This window comes from Electrona antarctica, assembly GCF_951216825.1.
Source record: "Electrona antarctica genome assembly, chromosome: 11".
Taxonomy (NCBI): Eukaryota; Metazoa; Chordata; class Actinopteri; order Myctophiformes; family Myctophidae; genus Electrona; species Electrona antarctica.
The window spans coordinates 40,903,927-40,926,950 of NC_136792.1; the positions used below are offsets into that span (position 1 = coordinate 40,903,927).

General features: G+C 43.2%; 2 protein-coding genes across 2 annotated transcripts in view; both read left to right on the top strand.

Moving 5' to 3' along the window:
- The first annotated feature begins 1,925 nt into the window (after positions 1-1,925).
- On the top strand, positions 1,926-18,551 carry LOC306932422 (kelch-like protein 12). The gene is made up of 5 exons (XM_079514233.1): positions 1,926-2,430; positions 5,297-5,450; positions 7,025-7,103; positions 8,066-8,293; positions 13,852-18,551. Exons 2-5 carry the CDS (start codon positions 5,297-5,299, stop codon positions 15,389-15,391), a joined length of 2,001 nt encoding a protein of 666 aa, XP_079370359.1. The 5' UTR covers positions 1,926-2,430; the 3' UTR covers positions 15,392-18,551.
- A 2,631-nt stretch (positions 18,552-21,182) lies between these two features.
- slc5a2 (solute carrier family 5 member 2) overlaps positions 21,183-23,024 on the top strand; it is a gene marked incomplete at both ends in the record, with an annotated part of 32,285 nt that continues 30,443 nt past the window's right edge. The window contains 3 exons of the mRNA XM_079513605.1: positions 21,183-21,296; positions 21,897-21,968; positions 22,513-22,617. Coding sequence (XP_079369731.1) covers positions 21,183-21,296; positions 21,897-21,968; positions 22,513-22,617 — 291 coding nt within the window. The remainder of the gene's footprint in view (positions 21,297-21,896; positions 21,969-22,512; positions 22,618-23,024) is intronic.

Here is a 23,024-nt window from a genome sequence, read left to right on the forward strand (position 1 = left end):
TGGCCCACCAGAGATTACTGGTCCGTCAGTGACAGTTACATATTGGCTAGTATACTCATAGTGGGGTCTGGGGACCCCCAGTGTTCCTCCTTGAAGGTCTTCAATCCACAGCTAAATTAATGATAGTTTTGAACTAAATTGACCCTAAAAGGTCTGTACAAATTGATACTCTTGTAGTCACAGAGTGTACAAGAATGTGCACATTTGTACACTCAGTTACAGTATGGTGGTCCATGAGCTAAATTTGCATATCAAACTGGGGTTCCTTGAATTTAAAACGTTTGAGAACCCCTGTGCCAACACTGCCAAATAGAGAATCTACCCCTGCTTGAAAAAATATTTTATCCATGTTCAGAGTGAATTGATTGATTGCATGCTTTATTAGTCAAACATACCGCACAAGGTACAGTCATGACATACTTATTCCATAATAAAATCACAGTGTGAAGTGAGGGGCTCTCTTATCATTGTACATCAACAGGAACCTGTTGTGTTTATACTGTTTCTATCCATGTCTAAAAAGAGACCTTGAACTCCTCTAGGCCTACTATGAAAAAACTGTTTATCTCCATTCAAAAGGGCGTCTGTCTGTTGTGTATGTTCTTTTTGAACCTTTTAATGAACAAAACCCACTACATTCAAGGATGAGGCTTGCAGAAAATGATTACCCCACGCATTTCTATCTGTGCGTGTGTGGTAACGTAAAATATAGTCCATATGGCCATAATGCTATATTTGCTAATTAGACTAGATACATTTGGTCACTGTGCTAGTGTGATGGTTAGTGGGTTAGGAGACGGTCGGTCTAGACTCAGAGCAATCACTCAGCCTGAGTACCTTGCTTTGTTCTAAACTCTTAGAGGCTTGGTGAGGTGTTGGAGACATTTAGCATTCTTTTGTCTCAAGAAACCTTTTGTGAGACAACTTGTTTACCATGATGCTTTTGACGAGGTTTCTGACTACAAGTTTGCTATTTAGACTAGAGAGTTCATTCATCTCTAGTTTAGTATAGTTTTGTTGTTAGTTGTGTGTGAAAATACACCACACGTGTAACATTAGATTACACACGCAGTTCTATCAGTATATCAGAATGAGAATATCTTTATTGTCATTGTACAAGACAACGAAATTGATTGGCAATCCAGTTCAAGTGCATTAAAAGATCACATCAATACTCTATGTAAAAACATAGCCTACATAAGACATTTTGCACGAAAAACACTCCTTGGGCTTAAATTCGGCCATAGCCACCTGCCCAAATGTGATGAGTTTGACCCGCCATATAACCCACTATAAAAACAATTGCTCGATGCGGACAGCCGGTCAGCAGGTGGATTCATGAATGTATATAGACAATATTTTAGGCCAATAAAAAATAATGTCTCATTTCAATTAAGTTTTTAAATGTTTAAAAATCTTTTGAAAATGGCAGATCCAAGCTCACAATGTGTCGCATCGTGATGTATTGTGACCTTGTAGATCGTCTATTTTCAAATGTTATCCATTCATTGTCAATGGCACTTAATGTTTGTGTTTGGGATACACACACCAAAAGCTGGACATAGGAGCCCTCAAAAATCACACCCGTGTGAAGTGAGGGGCGCTCTTATCATCATACACCATCTCATTTTCTGGCCAATCACAATTTGCGTCCTCACTTTTGTCTTCAATGATTGTGTTTACACACTTTTGTTTTCAATGTTTGCGTTTACAGTCACAGACCCTCAAAGCTGGACATAGGAGGTCCTCAAAAAAAGAAAAGAAAAGAAAAACTCAATTGGGCAGATGTACAGTAATTGAGTAAATGTAGGCCTATACTAGTTACTTTACAGTTTACACCACTGATTATATTTGTCCAAGGACCCCTGAATTCACACTCCAGATCGGCGTGTGGCGGTAATGCACCAGGAGGCCGTCAAGCAACCAAAACTAAGCAATAAAACAAGAACGAGGCGGAAGCTGGGAGCTCGAGCTCGCTGCTGCTGTCCTATGCTATGGTCCTATGCTGCTGTCTGACGGTAACGCGGTGCTACTGCTAGTTCCTTCCAGAGATCCAGACATGACGAGTTCGGCCGACTGAACTCACACACACAGCCGTCTGTTTCTGCCCCGCGGGCTTTGTTTTAACCACCGTACTGCGCTAATTTATATTTTTTTTGTTCATGAAGTTTACGTTTTACTAGGCCACTGATGAATGAGTTTCGGTTGGCCCAGGAGGAGGGCATCGGTGTGTACAGGAGTTGACTCACTGTGAGTGTGAGAGAGAGAGAGCTAGGAGGTTAGCGTGTTGTTATTGTGCTCGAAGGCCGGGGATCCTCTTGGACTTCAGGCCGGGGACTGAGCGCATCTCTGTCCCAGTCAGTCAGATCACCGATTCCTGTCGAACGGAGCACGCCAGCCATCAAGGTGGAAACCAGGAGGAGAGCAAAGGTAACGTGTAGTCGTGTACTAGTCTGTAGCCAGCATAAATAAACGTTAACCCACACGCTACAGCACCATTTTATGCCTGGTGTGTTTTTACTGTTTTAGTTTGAGATGTACGTATATGTGGCGACAATACTGTCTCTGAATGGCTCTACATGTCAGTCGTTTATTTGGTAAATGTATTTTTTTTGTCTGTTTTCTGTCAAGTTTGGTATGCATTTTAGGCCAATTGGTCTTCAACATTTTTCATGCCAAGGACCCCTTAGCTGATAGAGAGATGAAGCATGGTCCCCCCCCCCCCCCTTTTCATAGATTTCATAGATGGCTAGCTTCATAGACTTGTGTATTTTCAGATATTTAACAACTTAAACCGTCAATACTTTGTAAACTTGAACCTCTTTTTTCCCTCAACATCAAACCTCATCATTGTGAGCTTGTAGGTCTGCTATTTTTTGGCTAAAATTATCCCTAGAATGGAGATGCTATAGGGTTCAAATGTTTTTTGTATTTTTTAAACGTTCTGTTTAATGTAAAATAAAATATCCCATTACACAGATTTGGAGGCCCCACTGTAGTAACTCTGACTGAGGACCCCAAATGGGTCCTGAACCCCCTGTTGAAGACCTCTGCTTTAGGCCATGAATCTCCATAACGGAGTGTACAAATCAATGGACCCATCAGGTTCCATTTGTACGAATGGACTCCGATACAAATGTCAACACACAAAGAAAAATCACACTTGTGTGAACTGAGCGGTGCAGGCTGTGTATGTGTACTGTACTCTGTGCTGTTAATACCTGCGCAAGCAGAGCGCGCAAGTACTGTAATCGGCTGACGTAACTAAGGTACGTTTGGTGATTGGCTGGGTATGTATGTCGGGGTAAGGCGCGATTCATAATCTTATTTTAGAGCCTAATAAAAGTCTGTTCGGCTCTGTAGAGCCTACAATGTGACGTCATTTGAGGTTCGGGGGGGCGAGTACCGCCCTAAAGTCGGCTCTTCGGTGCTACTAAACATTTCTGATGAGCCGAAATAATTTCGGCACTACAGCGGTAAAATAGGAGTATGAATCGGCCCTAAGAATGGTGGTCCTTTATTGGCTGTTGATGGTGACGTAACTAAGGTGCGTTTCCCAAACCTTTTTGGCCATGCACCCCCTGTTTAATACCTCCTGACCTAACTGACACCCCCCCCCCCCCCCCCCCCCCCCCATGGAAATATAAATTGCATAAGATATATAGAGACATACATTTCCTATTTATCCACATATATGCACATATATGAACCTGAATATGGCATATATAAGCAGCATAGGCTATATTCTGCATATACTTGCCATATATTGGCATAAATGTCAATATATTTAAAATAAAACCATAGCACCACCATTAGCCTTTTCATGTCGCGCAGACCCCCTACATTCTAGGGCCTAGAAGGTGCCCGTGCACCACAAGGGGTGTACGCACCAGTTTGTGAACCACTGGGCCTATCATACGATCAATAACTAAAGGATTTAGAACAGCAGTTGTAAATAGACATTACTTAGTACTAGCAGTAGCAGTACTTGTGTGCTCTGCTTGCGCACAAGTATGGCCTACTTGTGTGCAAGGCGCAAGTTGGCACCTTGACAGAGTGCATTTCTAGTTGTTATAGTTATAGTGGTCAGTGTGAATCTCAACAGCTGTACTGTAGCCCTTTAGGCTGCTCAACAGTGCCACTTTAGGTCATCCAGCGGTATTGCATCTATCCGTACTATTGTAGTAACGTACAAAATACATACGATAGTCTTGATCCAGGGCGCAAAAAAAAGCCACAGCACCATGATTTAAGTGTGTTTAGTTCAATAGTAGATGTAGCTGCAGTGTGTACTGTCTCTCTGAATGGCTCTGCAAAGGTCATTCACTTATTGGTAAACATGGAAATGGCAGGATTTTCACTATTCTAATTTAAAGTTCTTATCTGTATTATGCTGCACATTAACTAGGGCTGGATAGGTCTACTGTCTGTTCCTGATTAGAGTCTGCTGGCGATAGGGACAGCAGACTCTGGTTCGTACACAATAGTTTGTACACGGTACGCACATCTGTGCATTTTCATATTATATTCATATTAATTTAGTGGTTCTCAAATTGGGGTCTACGCACGGCAGTGGTTCTCAACCTTTTCAGGCTGTGACCCCCCCCAAAAGAATCCTATTTGAACTGGGGACCCGCCACCCTGACATTGACAAGCCCTGACATAAATTATTTTGGTTTGACTCGATGGTTCCACAGCTAAATAATATTGTGAAAATAGCAGATCTACAAGCTCACAGCACCTCGCGAGGCATTATGAGCTTGGAGAGCAACTATTTTCAAAATGTATTTGACAATTTGTCCAATATTTGACCAGTTTTTATATTATAGTTTGTGGATTACTTTTGATGCAGTAATAGTCTTCTTTTTATTTCCCAGCTAAACAATGAGTCCCCAGCTAAACAATTAATATTTATTTGGAAAACAAATGGACACAGAACACTGTCTGTAACTCTTGAGAGTATGCAAATGGAACCAAATGAACCCTCATGAGTTATGGGTGTTTGTGGAATAATCATGATGGTCTCTAAAAGGTGTGAGAACCACTGTATAAATGTGTATATCGTTGCTGTCGAGCCGAAACCGCTTATCTCCATATTCTAACGTTTTGCGCTTTTGTTTTGTTTTGTTTGTAACACAAAAGCAACAGAAGTAGCAGATCGCGTCATGTTTTGACCTTGTCGATCTTCTACTTTTTCTGTTTGAATTTGAATCCTGAAAACAGTTTTCGTCATACATACACAGTCTGAGCCAGGTTTCCACCCGACTGACAGAGAGGATAATGTTTGCTTTCTCAGATGAACGCGGTGCGGGCGGGCACCGTCACATGGCGCCCGCAGCCGTGGCAGGACGGGGATGGGGGAGGAGGGGAGCCCCTGTCCGACAGCGACTCTGAAGAGGAGGACTTCCCTGACGACAGCACCACCCCGCTGGGAGACTACATCACGCATGGTACCGTTACTAACATATGTTTTTTTGTGGGGTGGGGATACAAAGTGATACAGGGTTCTAAAAACATTAAAGGCAACCAAACAATTACATGGGACCCTACTAGGCTAAAAGGTAAATGAGGGGAAAAAAACATGTGAAGTGAGTAAGTGCTCTTATCATCATACATCACCTCATTCTGGCCAATCACAATTTGCGTCCTCTCCTCACTTTTGTCTTCAAGGTTTGTGTTTACACACTTTTGTCTTCAATGTTTGTTTACACAAACCCTCAAAGCTGGACATAGGAGATTAGGAGGGGCTAGTGCCCCTCAAAAAGCCCAAGAAAAGCATGGGCCAAGTCGCCCATGCTGCAGAGGTTGGTTGTGGGGACAAGAAGAAGGTTGGTGTTAGAAGAGCAGAGGCTTCGAGTGGAGGATGTTGGGGTGAGGAGTTATTTGAGGTGGGGTGGGGGGCATCCTATTATACATTTGAAAACCTCAACGTAATATTAGCACAGAGCAAGACTGCTGCTCGCTAACGCCAGGGCTCCACCGGACGCGTTGCGTCTCCGGCGTGTGTGTCAAAAAACGCACCGGTTCAATTTGAATGCACGCGTTAATGTCACGCAACGCGGGCAGTGGAGCCACCCTTCATTGATTAAAAAGGGAACATTCCCTGACGGTGACGGAGACGCGACGCTGACGCGCCCGGTGGAGCCCCGGTGTTAGGCGGACACCAACAAACGCCACGGCGCACAGACAATCTCCTGGGACCCCGGCCCACACACACACACACACACACGTACCATTACAGAAAGGGTCTGATATCATACTCCTCATCAGACCTTTTGGAGCTAGAGTCTGCAATGTGTTTATCCAAAACAGTCCGTTCTTAAAAGCATGTTGTTGATGTCTCCCCCTCTGCATCGAAGCTGTACCAGTTCAATGCCTGTGTATCTGAGAGTAGAAATATTGTTTCCAGTTTTACAGAAGTACAGTATACAACCACAGGACTGAGCATCACTGATTGTACCACGATGCTCAGCAATGCTTGTTAAAATGTTTTTAACAGTCTCAAGTACCGTATATCACATTGGCTGTTGAACATGAAATAATGCCTTTGATTGTATACTTTTTCCCTGTATGTTAGTTCAATCACAGAGGGGGAGGCATTAACTAATGTATGCATATGTTATCTCCTTGATGGGTTATGTCCTGGTTGTTCTACCTTCCAGAAAAGGTTCTAGACCAGTGGTTATTCATATCATGGACCTCAAAATTAAGTTATACAGTATATACCGTGCTTCGCTGCGGAAATCCCAACTGAAAAGATGTTCAAGTAGCCGATGCGTCTAGGTTTAAAGTGGTTAAACTGATAAATGCTGTATTGCTGAGGACCCCTTGGAACCCCTTCGACGACACCTTGGGCTCCCCAGACCTCACTCATGTCCACCTCATGAATGTCAGCCTCTGGACCTTGCAGTTCTTCTCTTTACCATGTGTCTGTCCTCTCAACCTGTTTGTGTCTATATCTGCTACCTTCCCTCCACCTCTCCGTCTTGCTCCTGTATCTGATCATTGCTCTCCTATATCTCAGGGTTGAAACAACTCCTGGATGCCCAGCAGTTATGTGACGTCACTCTACTAGTGGAGGGGAAGAAGTTCATGTGTCACAGGTAAGCCAACCCTCGACTCGCACACAGAGCCGTATTTGGAGAGACTCAAGGGCCATCCGCACCAATAATAACCATACAAATATAATTATAGTTACTGTACAAAGCCAGCTCAGTGGCCTTGTGAGTCAGTTTGTCCGCCGTTAGATTGGAGGCGGGGATAAATCCCTGGGCCGAGCCCTACCAAAGACTACAATAATGGTACCCAGCATCAGGAGTTGGATTGGGGGTACGTGCCTGCTGTGACATTTTGGAGTCATGTCCAGGGGATGTACTCGCACATCAAGCCGTCTCATGCTACAGAAACAGGAGATAGACTCCTGACCTATGGGCCTCATGGCTCTGAAACAGCCCTACATCATGTGATCATTATAGTGATGTCAATTTCCACTAGAGCTGTGAATCTTAACTGGCTCATGATTCGTTTAAAGTTCACCATACGCGTTGATTCTTCGATGCATCTACATTACTGCTGATGGCTACTTTTTCATCAGTTAATACAAGCCGTAAACTTCCTGGGAAAAAAGAAAGACGCAACGACGCGCCACTGTCATTGACATCAGTTGAGGTGTGAACTCCGCCATCCACTATTGGAGTGATGTCGTATAGGTCAGGATTCATTGTCAACATAGTTGCGAACAAAGTGAGCACTAACTATAGAAGCTGGCCAAAAGTGTGTGTGTGTGTGTGTGTGTGTGTGTGTGTGTGTGTGTGTGTGTGTGTGTGTGTGTGTGTGTGTGTGTGTGTGTGTGTGTGTGTGTGTGTGTGTGTGTGTGTGTGTGTGTGTGTGTGTGTGTGTGTGTGTGTGTGTGTGTGTGTGTGTGTGTGTGTGTGTGTGTGTGTGTGTGTGTGTGTGTGTGTGTGTGTGTGTGTGTGTGTGTGTGTGTGTGTGTGTGTGTGTGGATGGCTCTGAAGTGCACCGTTAACTCATTAACCCCTCCTCTCCCTTCATCCCATGGCCACAGAGTGCTCTTAGCAGCAGTCAGTCCCTACTTCCGGGCGATGTTCACTAGTCCCCTGGTGGAGTCTCGCCTCACTGAGATCCGATTGGAGGAGGTGACGCCGTCCGTCATGGAGACGGTGATCCAGTTTGTCTACACGGGAGAGGCGGGGCTGTCTCTGGACACGGCCGAGGACCTGTTTGTTGCAGCCAATCGGCTTCAAGTCATGCCCCTCCAGGTCCTATGCTCTAGGTATGTGCAGTGGTGGAAAAAGTACTCGCATTCTTTACTTAAGTAAAAGTATTAATATTGCAATGTAGAAATACTCTTGTTACAAGTAAATGGCCGGATTGAGTAAAAGTACAAAAGTATTGGTATAAAAATGTACTTGGAAGTACTAAAAGTATTCATTATGCAGAATGTTCCATTTCATGTTTTCTAATGTATAAGAATCTTTTGAAAATGGCAGATCTACAAGCTCACAATGTGACGCATTCGCATTGTGAGCTTGAGTCAAATTGTAACGCCTCAACTTCCAAGTGCTTGTCAGGGTGGGGGTCCCCAGTTGAAATATTGGCTCCCAAGCAGAACTGCAGACTAATTCCCTTTTTTCCACTGCAGTGAGTCTGAAAACTAACTTCATCAGACTACCCCTAGATAGAATGTTGGCAGATGCTAGATTTGATGTGTACGTGGTATCCTAGTTTCTTAGAAGCACTACAGTGTTGTACAGTTGTCTTTGCACTCCCATCCTATATAACTATTTGTAGATTTTGTACCAATATGTCATTTGACTACTTGACTAGGAATCATGGCATTTACAGTTTTTGAGTGGTGCAAACCACTCCAATAACCAGCTTTGTCTGTATCTATGTGCCTGTATGTGTGTTCCTGTATGTGGGGCCACGTACAGGTGAGCATGGTTGCTATGGTTAGTGTGTGACGTCACTGCATCAGTTCACACGGGTGTGATTTTTTGCATTTTATGTCACTCTGTGACATGACTGTGTTAAAATTTAACTTAAATGCCTAAATTGTAAAAAAGCAGCCTGCCCTCACACTAAAGTTAAATCCACTAAATCCTTTTCGTTGGCAGCTAGTCATAGTCATTTCTGGCCTGTTGAGAACTCTAGGTTTCGCCGGCTACCGGGTGCGGCTGCGCTAATAACTTTTTGCCGGCCCGTCTAGAGTTTGAGTTTGTCATTCAAAAGGGAGACATCGAAGAGGAAGGACGGGTGGGGTAGGATCAACATCTTTAATGTCAGCTCCATATATGGAGATCTAAGGGTTTGAGGTCAAATGTAGAGTTGCTGGCCGGCTCCATAAATGCAGATCTAGGTGATGGTTCCAGTCTTCTCCATGTATGGCTATCCAGGGTTTGATGAGGTCAGTGTCGTGATCTTCATATTATGGAGACTGCCATATATGGAGCATGCCTCGAGGCGTGAGGGACTGACGACCATATATGGTGGGGTGAAGTGTCACGAGGCGTGAAGGACTATATATGGAGGCATGGCGGACGGACTGACTGGTTTTGCAGGTTTTCATAGTAATCTGCGACCATAATCGTTACTATTTTTTGAGGGGCGCTAGCCCCTCCTATATTCAGCTATTAGTGTAGATTGTCGTCTTACACAAACATTAAATTCCCATTGACAATGAATGGAGAATTTTACATCAAGGTCTGAGCAAATAGGCAGTGTGTCTATTTTCTTGAGCTCTCTTGAGCTCTCCTTGTGAGTTATATTGAAGCTGTGCATCTCCTTCACAAAAGCTGTTAAAACTAGAGCTGGGACTCGATTAAAATTTTTAATCTAATTAATCAGAGGCTTTGTAGTTAATTAATCTCGATTAATCGCATTTTAATCGCATATCATTATTTGACCCGAGAACAGTGAGAAAGCTATTTTTTTAAATGGATTTTGGTATACTAGTGAATCAATGAATAGTGACTACAGGATACCACTCATTTTCAACATTTTACTGTCATTAATATACCTTAGAGCTGTTAATAATAATAAATAATAAAAAAGGTCACCCCATTCTGTGTTGCCTAGAACTGGACGTCTGAAAAAAAATCAGTGACAGTAACAAGTACATCTCAGTGACATCACAAAGTTGTACTTTATATTGTTACTGTTTTTTGTCAGACCTCCAGTTCTAGGCAACACAAAATGAGGTGACTTTTTATTATTTCCAGTTTTCCACACAACTCCATAGAAAAATGTTGAAAATGAGTGGTATTCCCCTTTAAGCAATACAACTTTTTTTTCAACAGATAAACAAGTGCAGCAAGTGCCTATATAAAGTGTCTATGAATACTCAAATGTGCTTTGCATGGTGGGGCATTATTAGGGGGGAAACACTTAGACAAAGGAATAAAATAAAAAACGGTGGAATGTGCATTTCACATGGGGTTGGGGCAGACCATTGTCTGACCACGGACTTTCACACTTGCTGCTTCAGTATGTTTCGCATCGAGGACAGCTTGACAGCTTCGTGCTGTGGTGAAATCTCTGCGAGCCTCTGCAAGCCTCTACTCAGTGCGAGACATGCTAAGCTGAAGCAGCTAGCATGGAGCTAACATTGGTCATATGGCTTATGGATCCTTTCCCTGACATTGCACACAACCATGCTGCTATCCACGCGTCCATCCGATAGCTTTTAAATCTAAATGCCCCATCCACGGAGCAAAAGCGATACAAGCGGCTTCTTCATTCGATTCGTTTCTCGTTTGGGTGGTGTTGTTGTCTGACGGAGCTGTAGTGTAGAGTGAGGGGGGGGGGGGGGGGGGGGGGCTGCTCCTCCCCCTGCAAGCAGTGCAAGGCATGCAGAGCCTATTCAGTACTAGAAATGCGCCCAGTGAGAAACGTTCCGCCGTGAAAAAAAAGGTGCGATTAAATGCGTTAATTTTTTTAACGCGTTAATTTTTCTGTAGTTAATTAATCTCAATTAACGCGTTAAAGTCCCGGCCCTAGTTAAAACGGTATTTAACACTCCGATTGCCCGGGGTTACTTAAAGGTGTAGTGAAATGAAAAATACGTTTTTCACACTTTTAGACCATCTCCGTGGTCATCATATGGTCATACCTAACAATGGATTCCAAAAAAATGGGAAATTTCTCATTTTTGTGTGTTTTTATATCAAACGTCCATAAAAATATATTTTGTATTACTTCCTGAAAACGAAAACGTGCTGCGTGATGACGTGTCGAGGCCCACATCGATAAAAGCCAATAAAAATGAAGCTCACCAGTTTAATTCTCCGCATCCGTCCAGTACAGGCTGCACAGCTGCTACTGATTACAGAAATCTTCCGTTTTTATTCCCATTCTAGATAACATCCAGAGAGTGTATTACTCGGTTTCAACTTAATCACGCTAAAAATGTATCTGAAAACATTATAGGGTAGAAATAAGCCACATTAAGAGTAAACTGGTAAAGCTGGCCGACTATCTGATTTGTAAACAAACATCCACACGCTGTCCTGCGTAGCATAGCTACCCGTCCCTAGCTACCGTCCCATCCCCTGAAGGGATGCGACGCTCTGATTGGTTCAGAAACTTCATAGCGGTGTTTCAACTTGAGACCGTCTGAAACTTCAAAATAAAATGTCCACCATTTCCGTTTCACTACTCCTTTAATCCATTAAATTAGGGGTTTTCAACAGGTGGTCCGTGGACCACTGGTGGTCCGTGAAGGTATTGCATGTGGTCCCTGACCATGCATTTAGTATTGTAGCAAAGTGAAGATTTTGTATTTTCTTCCACGGAACAGTGCACTATGGCCTGACTCACACCTTCACAACAGATTAATGTATGCTTGTTGTATGAGACTTATTGACTGATGCAAGCTCACAATGCATTTCCAATGGGAGTCACATGGTTTGACACAACATTTGTGTTGTATGAGGGGGAGGGGGGCAGTCGAACACAAATGTTGTGTCAAACCATGTGACTCCCATTGGAAATGCATTGACACTTACCCTTTGTTTACATCTAGCATGCATCAATGTTGTATGCTAGATGTAAAGGTGTGAGTCGGGCCTAATACGTCTGCACTGTTCCTTGGAAGTGCGTCAATGTTATCAGAATTACTGGGAAGTCTGAGGTTAAGAAATTCCACAGAAAAGGCAGTTAGAATCTCAAGAAGGGTAAGTGTACCAGCTTGCCTGATTGAGCCATCATTATTAGGAAATGTGCCCATAGAATCATGTCGTCATGTGCTATATCTTGCACGTATTTGCCATTTTTACTATATATATATATATATATATATATATATATATATATATATATATAAAATTGTTGCCGATCTACAAGATCATAATGTGTGGATGTAGATCGGCTAGTTGAACTATTTTTAAATATTTTTCAAGATAGTAAAATATGGCAAAGTTTAGGGATAAAGGTTAATGCACGCCCAAGATAGGGCCACATGTGTCAGTACTGTATATCAGTTAAGTCCGTGGACCATCGTTTGAGAAACAGTATATACAGTACATGGGATGCATTCCATAGCAAGTGTTACGAAAGCACTAATCTTAGCCCATAACGCAGTGGTCCCCAGGTTGATTCTTAGTCAAGGTGGTGGTCCCTGGTTCACAATCAGTTGAAAACCCCTGCATTAAATCATAGCGCCCAAGCGATTTATAGCAACGGAGCACTTTTACCGACGGACCGGAAGTTATACTGGATGTGGCTGGAGCAGCTAAATGTAGCCAAAACACACTAACACAGGATCTTTTCTTAGAATTGGACGGGATGATTTAGATCGCGAGTTATTAACGTATTTTCTTTGGCGTCGGCTAAACGGGGGGGAACATTTTCGATGACGTCCCACAGGCGCTCCTAGGCTGTAGAGCGATGCGATCGGTTTTCATATCAATAAACTTCGTCTTTTGGATAAAACTTCGTCCTGGGCGCTGGGTGTTACTAATAGAAAGGACGGTGAACTTCGTCCTGGGCGATTGGGGTGTTGATTAAGTAATTATGTAATTTAAAAGAGCACTGTATTTAATAGATCTAAATATGAGTCAGTCCCACGATATGTCACCTTCCGACTCACTGGAAATGTGGTGGTCCACATGGAAAATAAAGGTGTTTTTTCAAGGTGCTATTTTGATCATTCCAGCATATTGCAGTTGCATCTAAAGTTTGATGTGAGATTGTAGATTGACTATTTTAGCTTTAAAAAAAAGAAAGTGAAAGTGGTTAGGTGTGTCTGTTGGTTTAATACTGTAAATATTTAACCAGTGGGCGTATTAACAAGAGCTTGTGACTAAAATTCATAGGAACACAACACAGGTTCTGTCTTGATCTTACAAGTTGTTATTGCTAGTTTACATTTCTGAGGGAAATGCATGATGATTTCCAGTTCTATCAATTGTTTTTCAGTCATACGGCCAGAACTATACCAATGACTTGCATTTTAACCCATTTTGGGCGGGAACCCCTTTTGGTGTTTCAAGCATTCTGTTATACTTTAGCTATTGAAAAATAGCAGATCTACAAGCTCATAGCGCGCCACCGAGTGGCGCACTATGAACTTGTAGGTCTGCTATTTTTGAAAAATCGTAAAAATGCGGCACAAATCTTTGAATAGGTATATATTCTTTCAGAGCGAACGTTTTTTTTATTTCGACGTCAGGCCTAAATGGGTTAAAGAGCCTATTTACTCTGTTAATGTTACTTGTATTTTTCCCCCTCTTATCTACTCCCTCCTCTTCATGTATCTCTCATCTCTCCCTCTATGCCCATATCCCCTCTTGCTTGCCTCATTTTCTCCCCTTCTCCACTAATCCGTCCCAGGTTTCTCTTTGAGCACCTGTCGGTGGACAACTGCCTGGGCATGTACTCGCTGGCTCGCTCTCACCACGACCAGCTGCTGCTGCGGGCCTCTCTTCGCCTGGTCGCCCAGCACTTCCCCCGCGTGGCACGGCAGAAGGACTTCCTGCTGCTGGACCACGGCACCCTGGGCAGCCTCCTGGGCTCCGACCGCCTGGGGGTGGACTCGGAGGCCGAGGTGTACGACGCGGCACGGCGCTGGGCCGAGCACCAGCCCCTGGACCGCTACGTCCACATGCCGGGCCTGCTCCACCACCTCCGGCCGGGACTGCTCTCCCAGGAGGAGAGCCGGCGGCTGTGCCAGGAGCTGGGCCCCGCCGCTGCCGGCGAGGGCCTCGGCGGACCTCTGAGACCGCGAGAGGGCATGTTCGAAAAGAAGATCGTCTGCGTGGACCTGACGCCTCGGGAGGACGACTCCCAACCGGAGCGCGACCTCACCGTGGACTGCTTCGACCCCCGGACAGGGAAGTGGGATAAGCTGGCGGCGCTGGGCTCGTTGGTCTGTCCCGGCTGCACGGCCGTGGGCGACCGGCTCTTTGTGGCCGGCGGAATCCTTCGGACAGGCACGGTGTCTGCAGACGTCCATGAATACGATGCCATTTTAGACCGCTGGATAGAGAGGCCCTCCATGGTCCACCCCAGGGCCATGCTAGGGCTGCTGGGCTGCGGGGATTCACTCTACGCTCTGGGCGGCTGTAACCGCTCTGCGCTGCTGGACTCGTGTGAGACCTTTGACCTGACTACGCTCCAGTGGTCCCTCGGGCCCAGACTGCCGCTGCCCTTGCGTGCCTTCGCCTGTGCGGCCCTCCGCGGGCGGCTGTACCTGCTGGGGGGAACCACGCTAGAACAGAACAGGGCCGTGGTTCATTCAGGAGTGCTTATTTACCACACCCTGACGGACTGCTGGTCCCGCGTGGCGCTGGACTCCGGCGCCACCTGCCTGGCGGGAGGGGTGGCGGTGCGAGGTGGAGTCTGCGCTATCGGAGGCTACATGAGGGACGCGACCAAATTCCTGGACGGGAACTACACCAATGTAGAGACCTTAGACGCCACCGGCCGCGTGCTGTTTTTCCGAGAGGGCAGGGGGTCCGGGACGGAAAGGGAGCTGACCGGGGCAGTCACGGGAGACAGGGGAGGTGGGAGGGGAGACGCAGGCGGAGGGAGCGACCGTGCCCCAAGTCCGGTGGTGTTCCCTGGCCTGCCGCGGCGAATCGCGGCCGGGGGCGTGGCCCGCTGGAAGCGGCGGATTTACGTGTTGGGCGGCGAGAACGGCTCTCGGTTCTACGACAGCGTTTACTGCTGGAAGCCCGGCTGGAGGAGCTGGGTCCAGAGACGGGAGAAGCTCCCCGGGGACACGGGAGGGGTGAGTCAGTTTGGATGCACCACTCTGAAGTTCCCAAAGAAACACATCCTGTCCAGACTGAGGCGTGCCAGGGAGAACTGCAAGAAGGCCGGCGACAAGCCTGAAAAACGGACCAATGACTCGAGTCGGACAATGATGTGAGAGGGGAGAGAGAGTGAGTTCTTAGGCTGTGTTTGGATTGGCTAGAAAATGCTTTACAATGTTAGGCTAACTCCTACTTTACTTGCTTGAACTGCTGACGATTAAGGTGAAGTTACGATGGTAAGACCATTGTTGACAATCTTGACCAGCAGCCGTGGTATTGTTGGTCTAATAAATGGCTTACTGATGCAAAAAAAAAAAAAAAAAATGTATGAATTAAAGCAGGCTGATATTGAGGCAGACAGTGGGTGAGTGAGTGGGGCCAGAAACTGAGCAACAGGGAATCAGTACCTGAATGTAATCTAGTAGAGTCCGGCCGATGTATCGGCCATTAATTGACATTAAGACATCGGTATCGGCAATTATGTGCCGATTTGAACGACTGTCATTTCATTCTTGTGTCCCTATTTTTGGTATGTCAAACATTGGCGCAAAATTTGAATGGTTTTCAAATATTTTCAAAAATACCATGTTGTGAGCTTATACGTCTGGTATTTTAGAAAACCTTTTGAAATCTCGTATTAGTCGGGCTCTATAATCGACCATTTCTCACACTAGTGGACACTCAAGTCCTTCAAAAAGATTGAAAGAAAAACAAAAGGCCCTGAATGTATTGAAACATGGCTTCCACATTACATTTCAATGAATTATATTTGTTATCTTTAACTTTGTTAAAAGTTACTTTTATGTTTAACTTGACAGTTTGCGATGAATTAACTGCTGAGAATGAATTTGAGCAAGAATTTATTTTTTGCTTACCAGGAATTTTGAATGTCCTTGGGATGTAGGCTACCTTGAGATGATCTTGCATTGGCCTTGTAAGATGCTTTCAATAAATGTGTTATTCAGAAGCGTATGACTTATTTGATAGGCAGAGCAACAACAAATAAAGCAGTCTACACTCACTAATGTTCGAGGTTGTTTTGGCGGCCCTAGCAAAGTAAGTGACAGAAGTAGCTCTGTAGCCTACTGTACACGATTGAGCATAAACAAGGGAGTAATTAAAGTCCTGAGCTAATGACCCTAGAAACTTTGTTCTAGGAGACAGATGGACATTGTACCCCTTGCAAGTCCCTGCAGAAACTTTTTGTGTTTTTTCGTAAAGGTATGCCGTACTTCAGGGGTGACCAAAAGGTCGATCGCGATCTACCGGTAGATCATGACATGCCCCTAAAAGTATATCTAATTTAAATATAAAAAATATTATTGGCATCTGCCACTTGAATTTAGTTGACTTGATTCATTGACATGAAAAAGGGCCTGTCAGCTCAAACACAATGCAATACTTTGTTCTAAGTAGTCTTGCACACAAACATGCATTACAAAGTTATTTACTCCCTCTATCCAATTACAAGTGCATTTGTCTTATATGTAAAGCCAGTGCCACTATTTTCAGCAATGCGATAATTTTTTGGATGGTTAGATTGTTGAGCTTTTTTTCTTTTATCTTTTTTTCTTTTGCTATTTTAGAATTTGAATCCTGGAAAGTAACAGTTGAGGTTTCCACCTGACAGACGATTTAGTTGCATCCGACTGTCCTGTTCTCCACTCGTCTATTCCATCAGTTAGGTCCAGACATTTATGGAGTCATCATGTCACTCTGGCCCCCTCACAAGCAATGCACATGAAAAACAAAAGATATCACATTTATTCTGTCAATGCCCTCTCTGTATCCTCTCCAGTCTCCACTAATTTGCCCTGACCGCACAACAGATTGAAAAAAGTCTAAATAAACTTAAAGGGTGTGTAAGTGATTTTCTTTGGTTAAAACGCTCTATGATGGTAGTAACGGGAGTCTCCATGTCTAGCTCTTTTGTATCAGATTTTTTTCAGAAACTGAAACTGGGATACCAATTTTTATCCAATCAGTATAGATAACAGGATACAGATTAAACAAGTGGAATTGTAAGTGATGACACAAATAAATGAGCAGACAAAATTGGAACTGGAACGCAACAAATTATGCTCATAAATAGCAACAATGGTTACTATCAGAATATAGCGATTTAACCTTTTTAACAAAACTTTATTTAAACCAAAAAAATCACTTGCCCAACCTTAATTCATCAATATGAAAAGTCCAGATAAATGTGACATCATTGCAAAAATGTTTAGGTGACCAAAATTCCTATTCCAAAAGATGAAACCTGCATGAAGAATGTCTGCATTTGCACAGTAATAATGGTTTTTGTTTTTGCTTAATATTATTCATTTTGCTTGTAGGTCAGTCAATTCAGAGATGAGGATCAGAGACATTTTACTGTGTATCAAATGCACATGATGTTTTCTTGTGTCATTTTCTCTTTTTCTTTCTTTCTTCCTATGAAATACCAACTAGAATTTTACTAAACTAATTTTACACAGGATTTCCCCCCCACTCTAGGGTTAAGATGTGAAAAGTAGGGGTTGACCGGTTTTCTGGGCTGGTAACTACCTTCGATCGATCATGATGAATTTAAGAGAGGTGATTGCTGACATGTACCATTTTTTTAATTTCAGTAAATCTAAACACTGCAGTGTTAAAAAAAATAATAATAATGAAAAAAAATCATCTTTCATCTTTTACCTCATCGTTGTTGTTGTAAGACAACCCAAGCCCACCAACAAGATGTGCGTTTGTTTCCAAAGCTCTGTGAGAAATAAAGTTTGTATTTAGTGAAAAGAGGAGCTAACTTGGACACAAAATGGGTACTATAGCGTAAAATTGCCGTATGTTTATTAGATGCACTACTAGTCAGTCTCTAAACTGTTCTCTCAACCATGTCCCAGCTTTCATTGTTGAAACTGGGTGGAAACAATAGGAAATAATAATGGGTTGCCGTATAGAACCAATGCAAAGTTTGTAGCCTTCATATTGAGGATGCAAAAGAACACAATTCAGAGCTGATAATCGGTTGACCCCTAGGGAAGAATGATTGTGTGTATGTCTGTGGACTTAACTGGGAAGATGTTGATTATGGTGTGTGTGTGTAATGCTGAATAATGTGTCTTTTGAAAACAAAACATCTCTTTGCAACACCCCCCACCCACCCCACAAGTCCAAGGAGTAAGTTGGCCTCATTCATGCAATGTGATGTAGGTTTTTTTTTTTACCCGAGGCGAGTGGATATTTTAATGAGAGCTATGTTACAAAATGATTAAAATATTTGTTAATAAATGATCTCTTTGTTGGATATTCTCTTTTCTTGTATATTCTCATTTTTGCTTTAACAACTAATTTTCTTTGCTGTTGAAAAGGTGATTCTCTCTTAGGGAGCACGGTGGCGCCTGCTTTATACCTTCATTGTCACGCTTGGTCGGCCAATCGCGGTGCTGCGGTTCAGTGTGTGCCGCACCACGCCTGTCTGCCAAAAGCCAATCACAAACATGACTGCCAGAGAAAAACGATGCGGGGCGCCCGTCTGTAGCACTGTCTCCTCACAGCTAGAAGGTCATGGGTTCGATTCCCGCTGGGGACACTTTGAGCCCTGGGGGTTTGTTCTCTCCTCCGGGTCATCAGTGCCCATACCCTAGGTGGGGTTGATGAAAGGGCCTTTATGTGTGAAGTTTGCATGTTCTCTGTGTCCCCTAGTAGGGTAGACCTGTAGGCCCAGAGTAATATACTATAGTAAGAGTGGGGACACTAGTGTTGACTCCCATTGTAACAATGGAATGCGGAAGTGCTCATTCTATCTCAATGGGATAGTTCCAGTCATAGGAGCAATGTTTGGAACTATAGCCCATAGGCACCCGCTTTGCGGCGAGATCAAATCGTGTCGCTACTGTACACTCCTACTCTACACTCTGGGTAGGCCTACCCTAAAGAAAACATGCAGTAATCCTGGTGTCTGCCTCCCCCAGCCGGGGTGCCTGATGGAGGGGAAAGGAACAGTTGGAATAACATGTTCCTTCCACACTACGTCCAACCGGTAAACCCTGTTCCCATTTAATTCCTGTCTGGTGAAAAGAAGCGGCTTGGACTCCTCATGCATGAAGGGGGCATGAGGTCAGTTCGTTGCTCTCCCCAGATTGGCCAGAGGGAGTGTAGTGCCCAGGATTACATTAGATAATTGGCACTGGGTGAAAACAATCGTGGGCTAAAATTTTAATTTTGAAAAAAGAAAAGGTGATTCTTATCCTAGGCTAGCCCAGTGGTTCTGAAAGTGGAGTCTGGGGACCCCTAGGGGTCCGTAAGGGTGTTGCAAGGGCTACAGACCAGTGTGTGGAATTCCCTTCTTATCCATTGTATGTATTTTTGTTCAGCACCTGTGGAATGTTTTGAGATGTGCATGCTTCCTTCTTAGACTGGTTCCAAGGGGTACCCAGCCAAATGGACCCTTATTAACTCAGTCTTAGGCTACGGGTCCATTTAGTTCCATGTGTACACTCTGTTATGGTGGTCTCGATCTGATGCAGGGTTTCTCAAAGTGGGGACTAGGGACCCCCAGGGGGTTCCCCAGCGAAAATGGTGTATAATATCAAAATCAGTTTAACCACTTTAACCTATACATCAGTTATTTTCCAAAGATATTTATATATTTTTAAAATTATAATGTTGGCATTTTTAACACCACAAATCTTGTATGGGGTTCCCAAAGATTTTCAGATGTGGTCCCCAGTCAAATGCATGTTAATGTAAGGCTCCAAGTTTGAGAAGCATTCTGCAGAATAGGAGAAGAGTCGCACAGACCAAGAACTCATTTTCAACAGATTTATTTTCTACATATCAGGACAGACGTTTCGGCTATCCAGCCTTCATCAGTGTGGGGAATCTGTGAATGACATCTGTGAAGCATTCTGTAGCCACCAATCAATCAATGATCTTGAAACAAATCCATGAAACATTTCAACAGTGGTAGAAAGTAACAAATACATTTACTCGAGTACTGCTTAATTACCATTTTGAGGTAATTTCTTTTTTACTTTAATTGAATTTGCCCATTTTTCTGTACTATATTTCTACTACACTACATTTCGGAGGCAAATATTGTACCATACTATTGACTCCACTACAATTATTTGAAAACTTTTTTTGTATACCATAAGCCTTATTTTATAATTTGGCTATTTAAAAAAAATCCTAAACTATTCTAAAACGTATTAACACATTTGGAGCAATACATTGTGAAATGGGACATTCTGCATAATGAGAACTTTTTTATGGTACTTTAAACTTTTACTCTGTTTTTTTTATACTTTTACTTAACTATTTCTACATTGTGTATTGCTACAATGCTACAGAAAAAATAGTACTTCTGCTACTGCATTTCAAACTGAATGATATGGATGCAGAATAGCTTTGTAACTATCGATTAGACTATTTCTATTTATATACAGCATATTTTGTGAAAAGATTCTAATTGATTTGACTAAAGTTGTCAGTTATCATCTACCTGTACAAGCTGTACAGTAAATCTGCTATTTTCGCTACTGTATTTAAGGGACAACATCTTTAGTTTTATTAAAATGGATTATAATCGTATTTGTTTGATTAAATGTTACACTTCTAATGGAACATCCGGCTCAGATTCAACATGGTGGCCCTGGGCTATATTGCACCCCAAACTGTTTACCTAAAACTGGACTGTTGGTGATCATTTTAAGGTTGGTGTTAATAATTACTATCAATAATATAGTGCTGAATCTGCTCATTAGGCTGACCAAAGGTCTTAGCCTGCAGGAATGTCCATCTCAGCCCTATACTGCCTACTGTTTAATCTCTCTCAAACCTCCTGGGAGTGGACATATTCGTTTGACTTTTATAGTCCTAATACTAAATTCAACGCACATCCTGGAGTAGGTGTGGAACAATATGGAGAATCCCACCGTAGTGACCTCCATGGCAGACAAAGTGACCATCAACAACGCTGCAGATATCTCTGTCATTATAGGGTACTTCGTCATGGTCATTGCGGTTGGCATCTGGGTGAGTGTGTGTGTTTGTACACTGCTTTTTTGTTGAAATAAAACACTAGTAAGAGTGTCACATAAAAGTATCAAAATGGGGATCTACAAGCTCGAAACTTGGCATGAAGTTACACGTTGACATTGACAAGTGACAGCTTGTCAATCTGCTATTTATGCAAAAATAATAATAAATTGAATCCAATCAGTTTTGGACATACAGTATGAGGTTTCCACCAGACAAAGACGATATGCATATGTATGGATTTAGCAGAAGTTCATAGTCTATGTAACCACATACCTGTATGCAAAAGTTGCATGTTGCAACTCGTCACAACTGTAGATCTGCTAAGGGGAAAAAAAGAAGGTCACCGAGTATAGAGGGCGTGTGACATCATCATACCTGAGTGGCAAAAAACTACTTTCTGGACTATATATCCATTCCAAACAGAAAAGTCCTATCTGATTGGCATTAAACACGTGAAATGACATTAAACCCACTTCATGCATGTGCATACCCTCTATAGACCCATGTCAATGAAGTAGTACAGTATGTAGGGTTTAAGTGTTTACACTCAAATTGTCAATTTTGTGTGTGTTGGTCTGTCGGCCGGTGTTTCAGTCCATGTTCCGGACCAATCGTGCCACAGTTGGAGGGTACTTCCTGGCTGGGCGAACCATGACCTGGTGGCCTGTAAGTGCAGACAAATAATGAATTGCTGGATCTAATGGGGTTTAATGTAATCAACCCCCATCCCCAACCCCACCAATTGCAAAATAGCTATATGTTCAGAATAATGAGGTTAGTGCATGACTTTTGAAGTCTATGGGATTTTTAATGTTTAATTGTTTAGAGCACTTATGATGTATATCGTTTGCCAGCCAAGTCTATGGACTTTGAGGATATTAGTCTATGGACTTTAATGTTTGTGTAGAGCACAAAACCAACGTAAAGGTGTCATGTAGCCGATATAAATACAGTGGGTGCCCGTCACTTCACACGAGTGTGATTTTATTTTGTTTATTTTGGCGATAGGGACCAAAGCCAGAGGCTTTGGCATGCATGGAAATGTTTGAATACCCCTGACCTCATTGACTTCAAACCTCACATATTGAGCTTTAAAGAATGGATAGCTCCATGTTTTCCACTTTGTTCCTGTCCTGACCTGTAGACTACCTGACTAGATCCCGCATCTAGTGGGTTCACCGTTTCCTAACTAACCATCTGTTTTTCTCAGGTTGGTGCGTCTCTGTTTGCCAGTAATATTGGCAGTGGCCACTTTGTGGGCCTGGCTGGCACAGGGGCAGCCAGTGGGATCGCAGTGGGAGGGTTTGAGTGGAATGTAAGTAGCGTACAACTCTTTGTTTAGTTTAGTTAGTTTAGTTTTGTAGTATTTTCCTTATACCTTTGATAGTTATTCCGATGTTAAAATGGTGGACACTAAGGTCCTTGAAAGAGTTCCAGTGGGTCCCAGCAAAATGAGGAATATTTAACTCCTATTTTATTTTTCAGCTATTCGAAAATAGCCGATAGACAAGCTTTGCGCTGCCAGCTTGTGGAATGACTAAGACTATTAGCGTTGACAAATCAGCGTTGACAAATGTTTGAAAACCACTGCTCTATGCATAGGCCTACTTACAGCCAGACTGTATAGTGTAGAGAGTAATACATTAATAATTTGAATTAATATACAGTAAGTTGTTTATGTCATTGCATCCCTTGCTGAACTTAAAAAGAAGATTCTGTGAA

Coding starts and splice junctions, on each gene's coding strand:
- LOC306932422 (XM_079514233.1), top strand. CDS start 5,297: ATGAACGCGGTGCGGGCGGGCACCGTCACATGGCGCCCGCAGCCGTGG. Junction 5,451..7,024: donor GGGAGACTACATCACGCATG/GTACCGTTACTA, acceptor CCTATATCTCAG/GGTTGAAACAACTCCTGGAT. Junction 7,104..8,065: donor AAGAAGTTCATGTGTCACAG/GTAAGCCAACCC, acceptor CCATGGCCACAG/AGTGCTCTTAGCAGCAGTCA.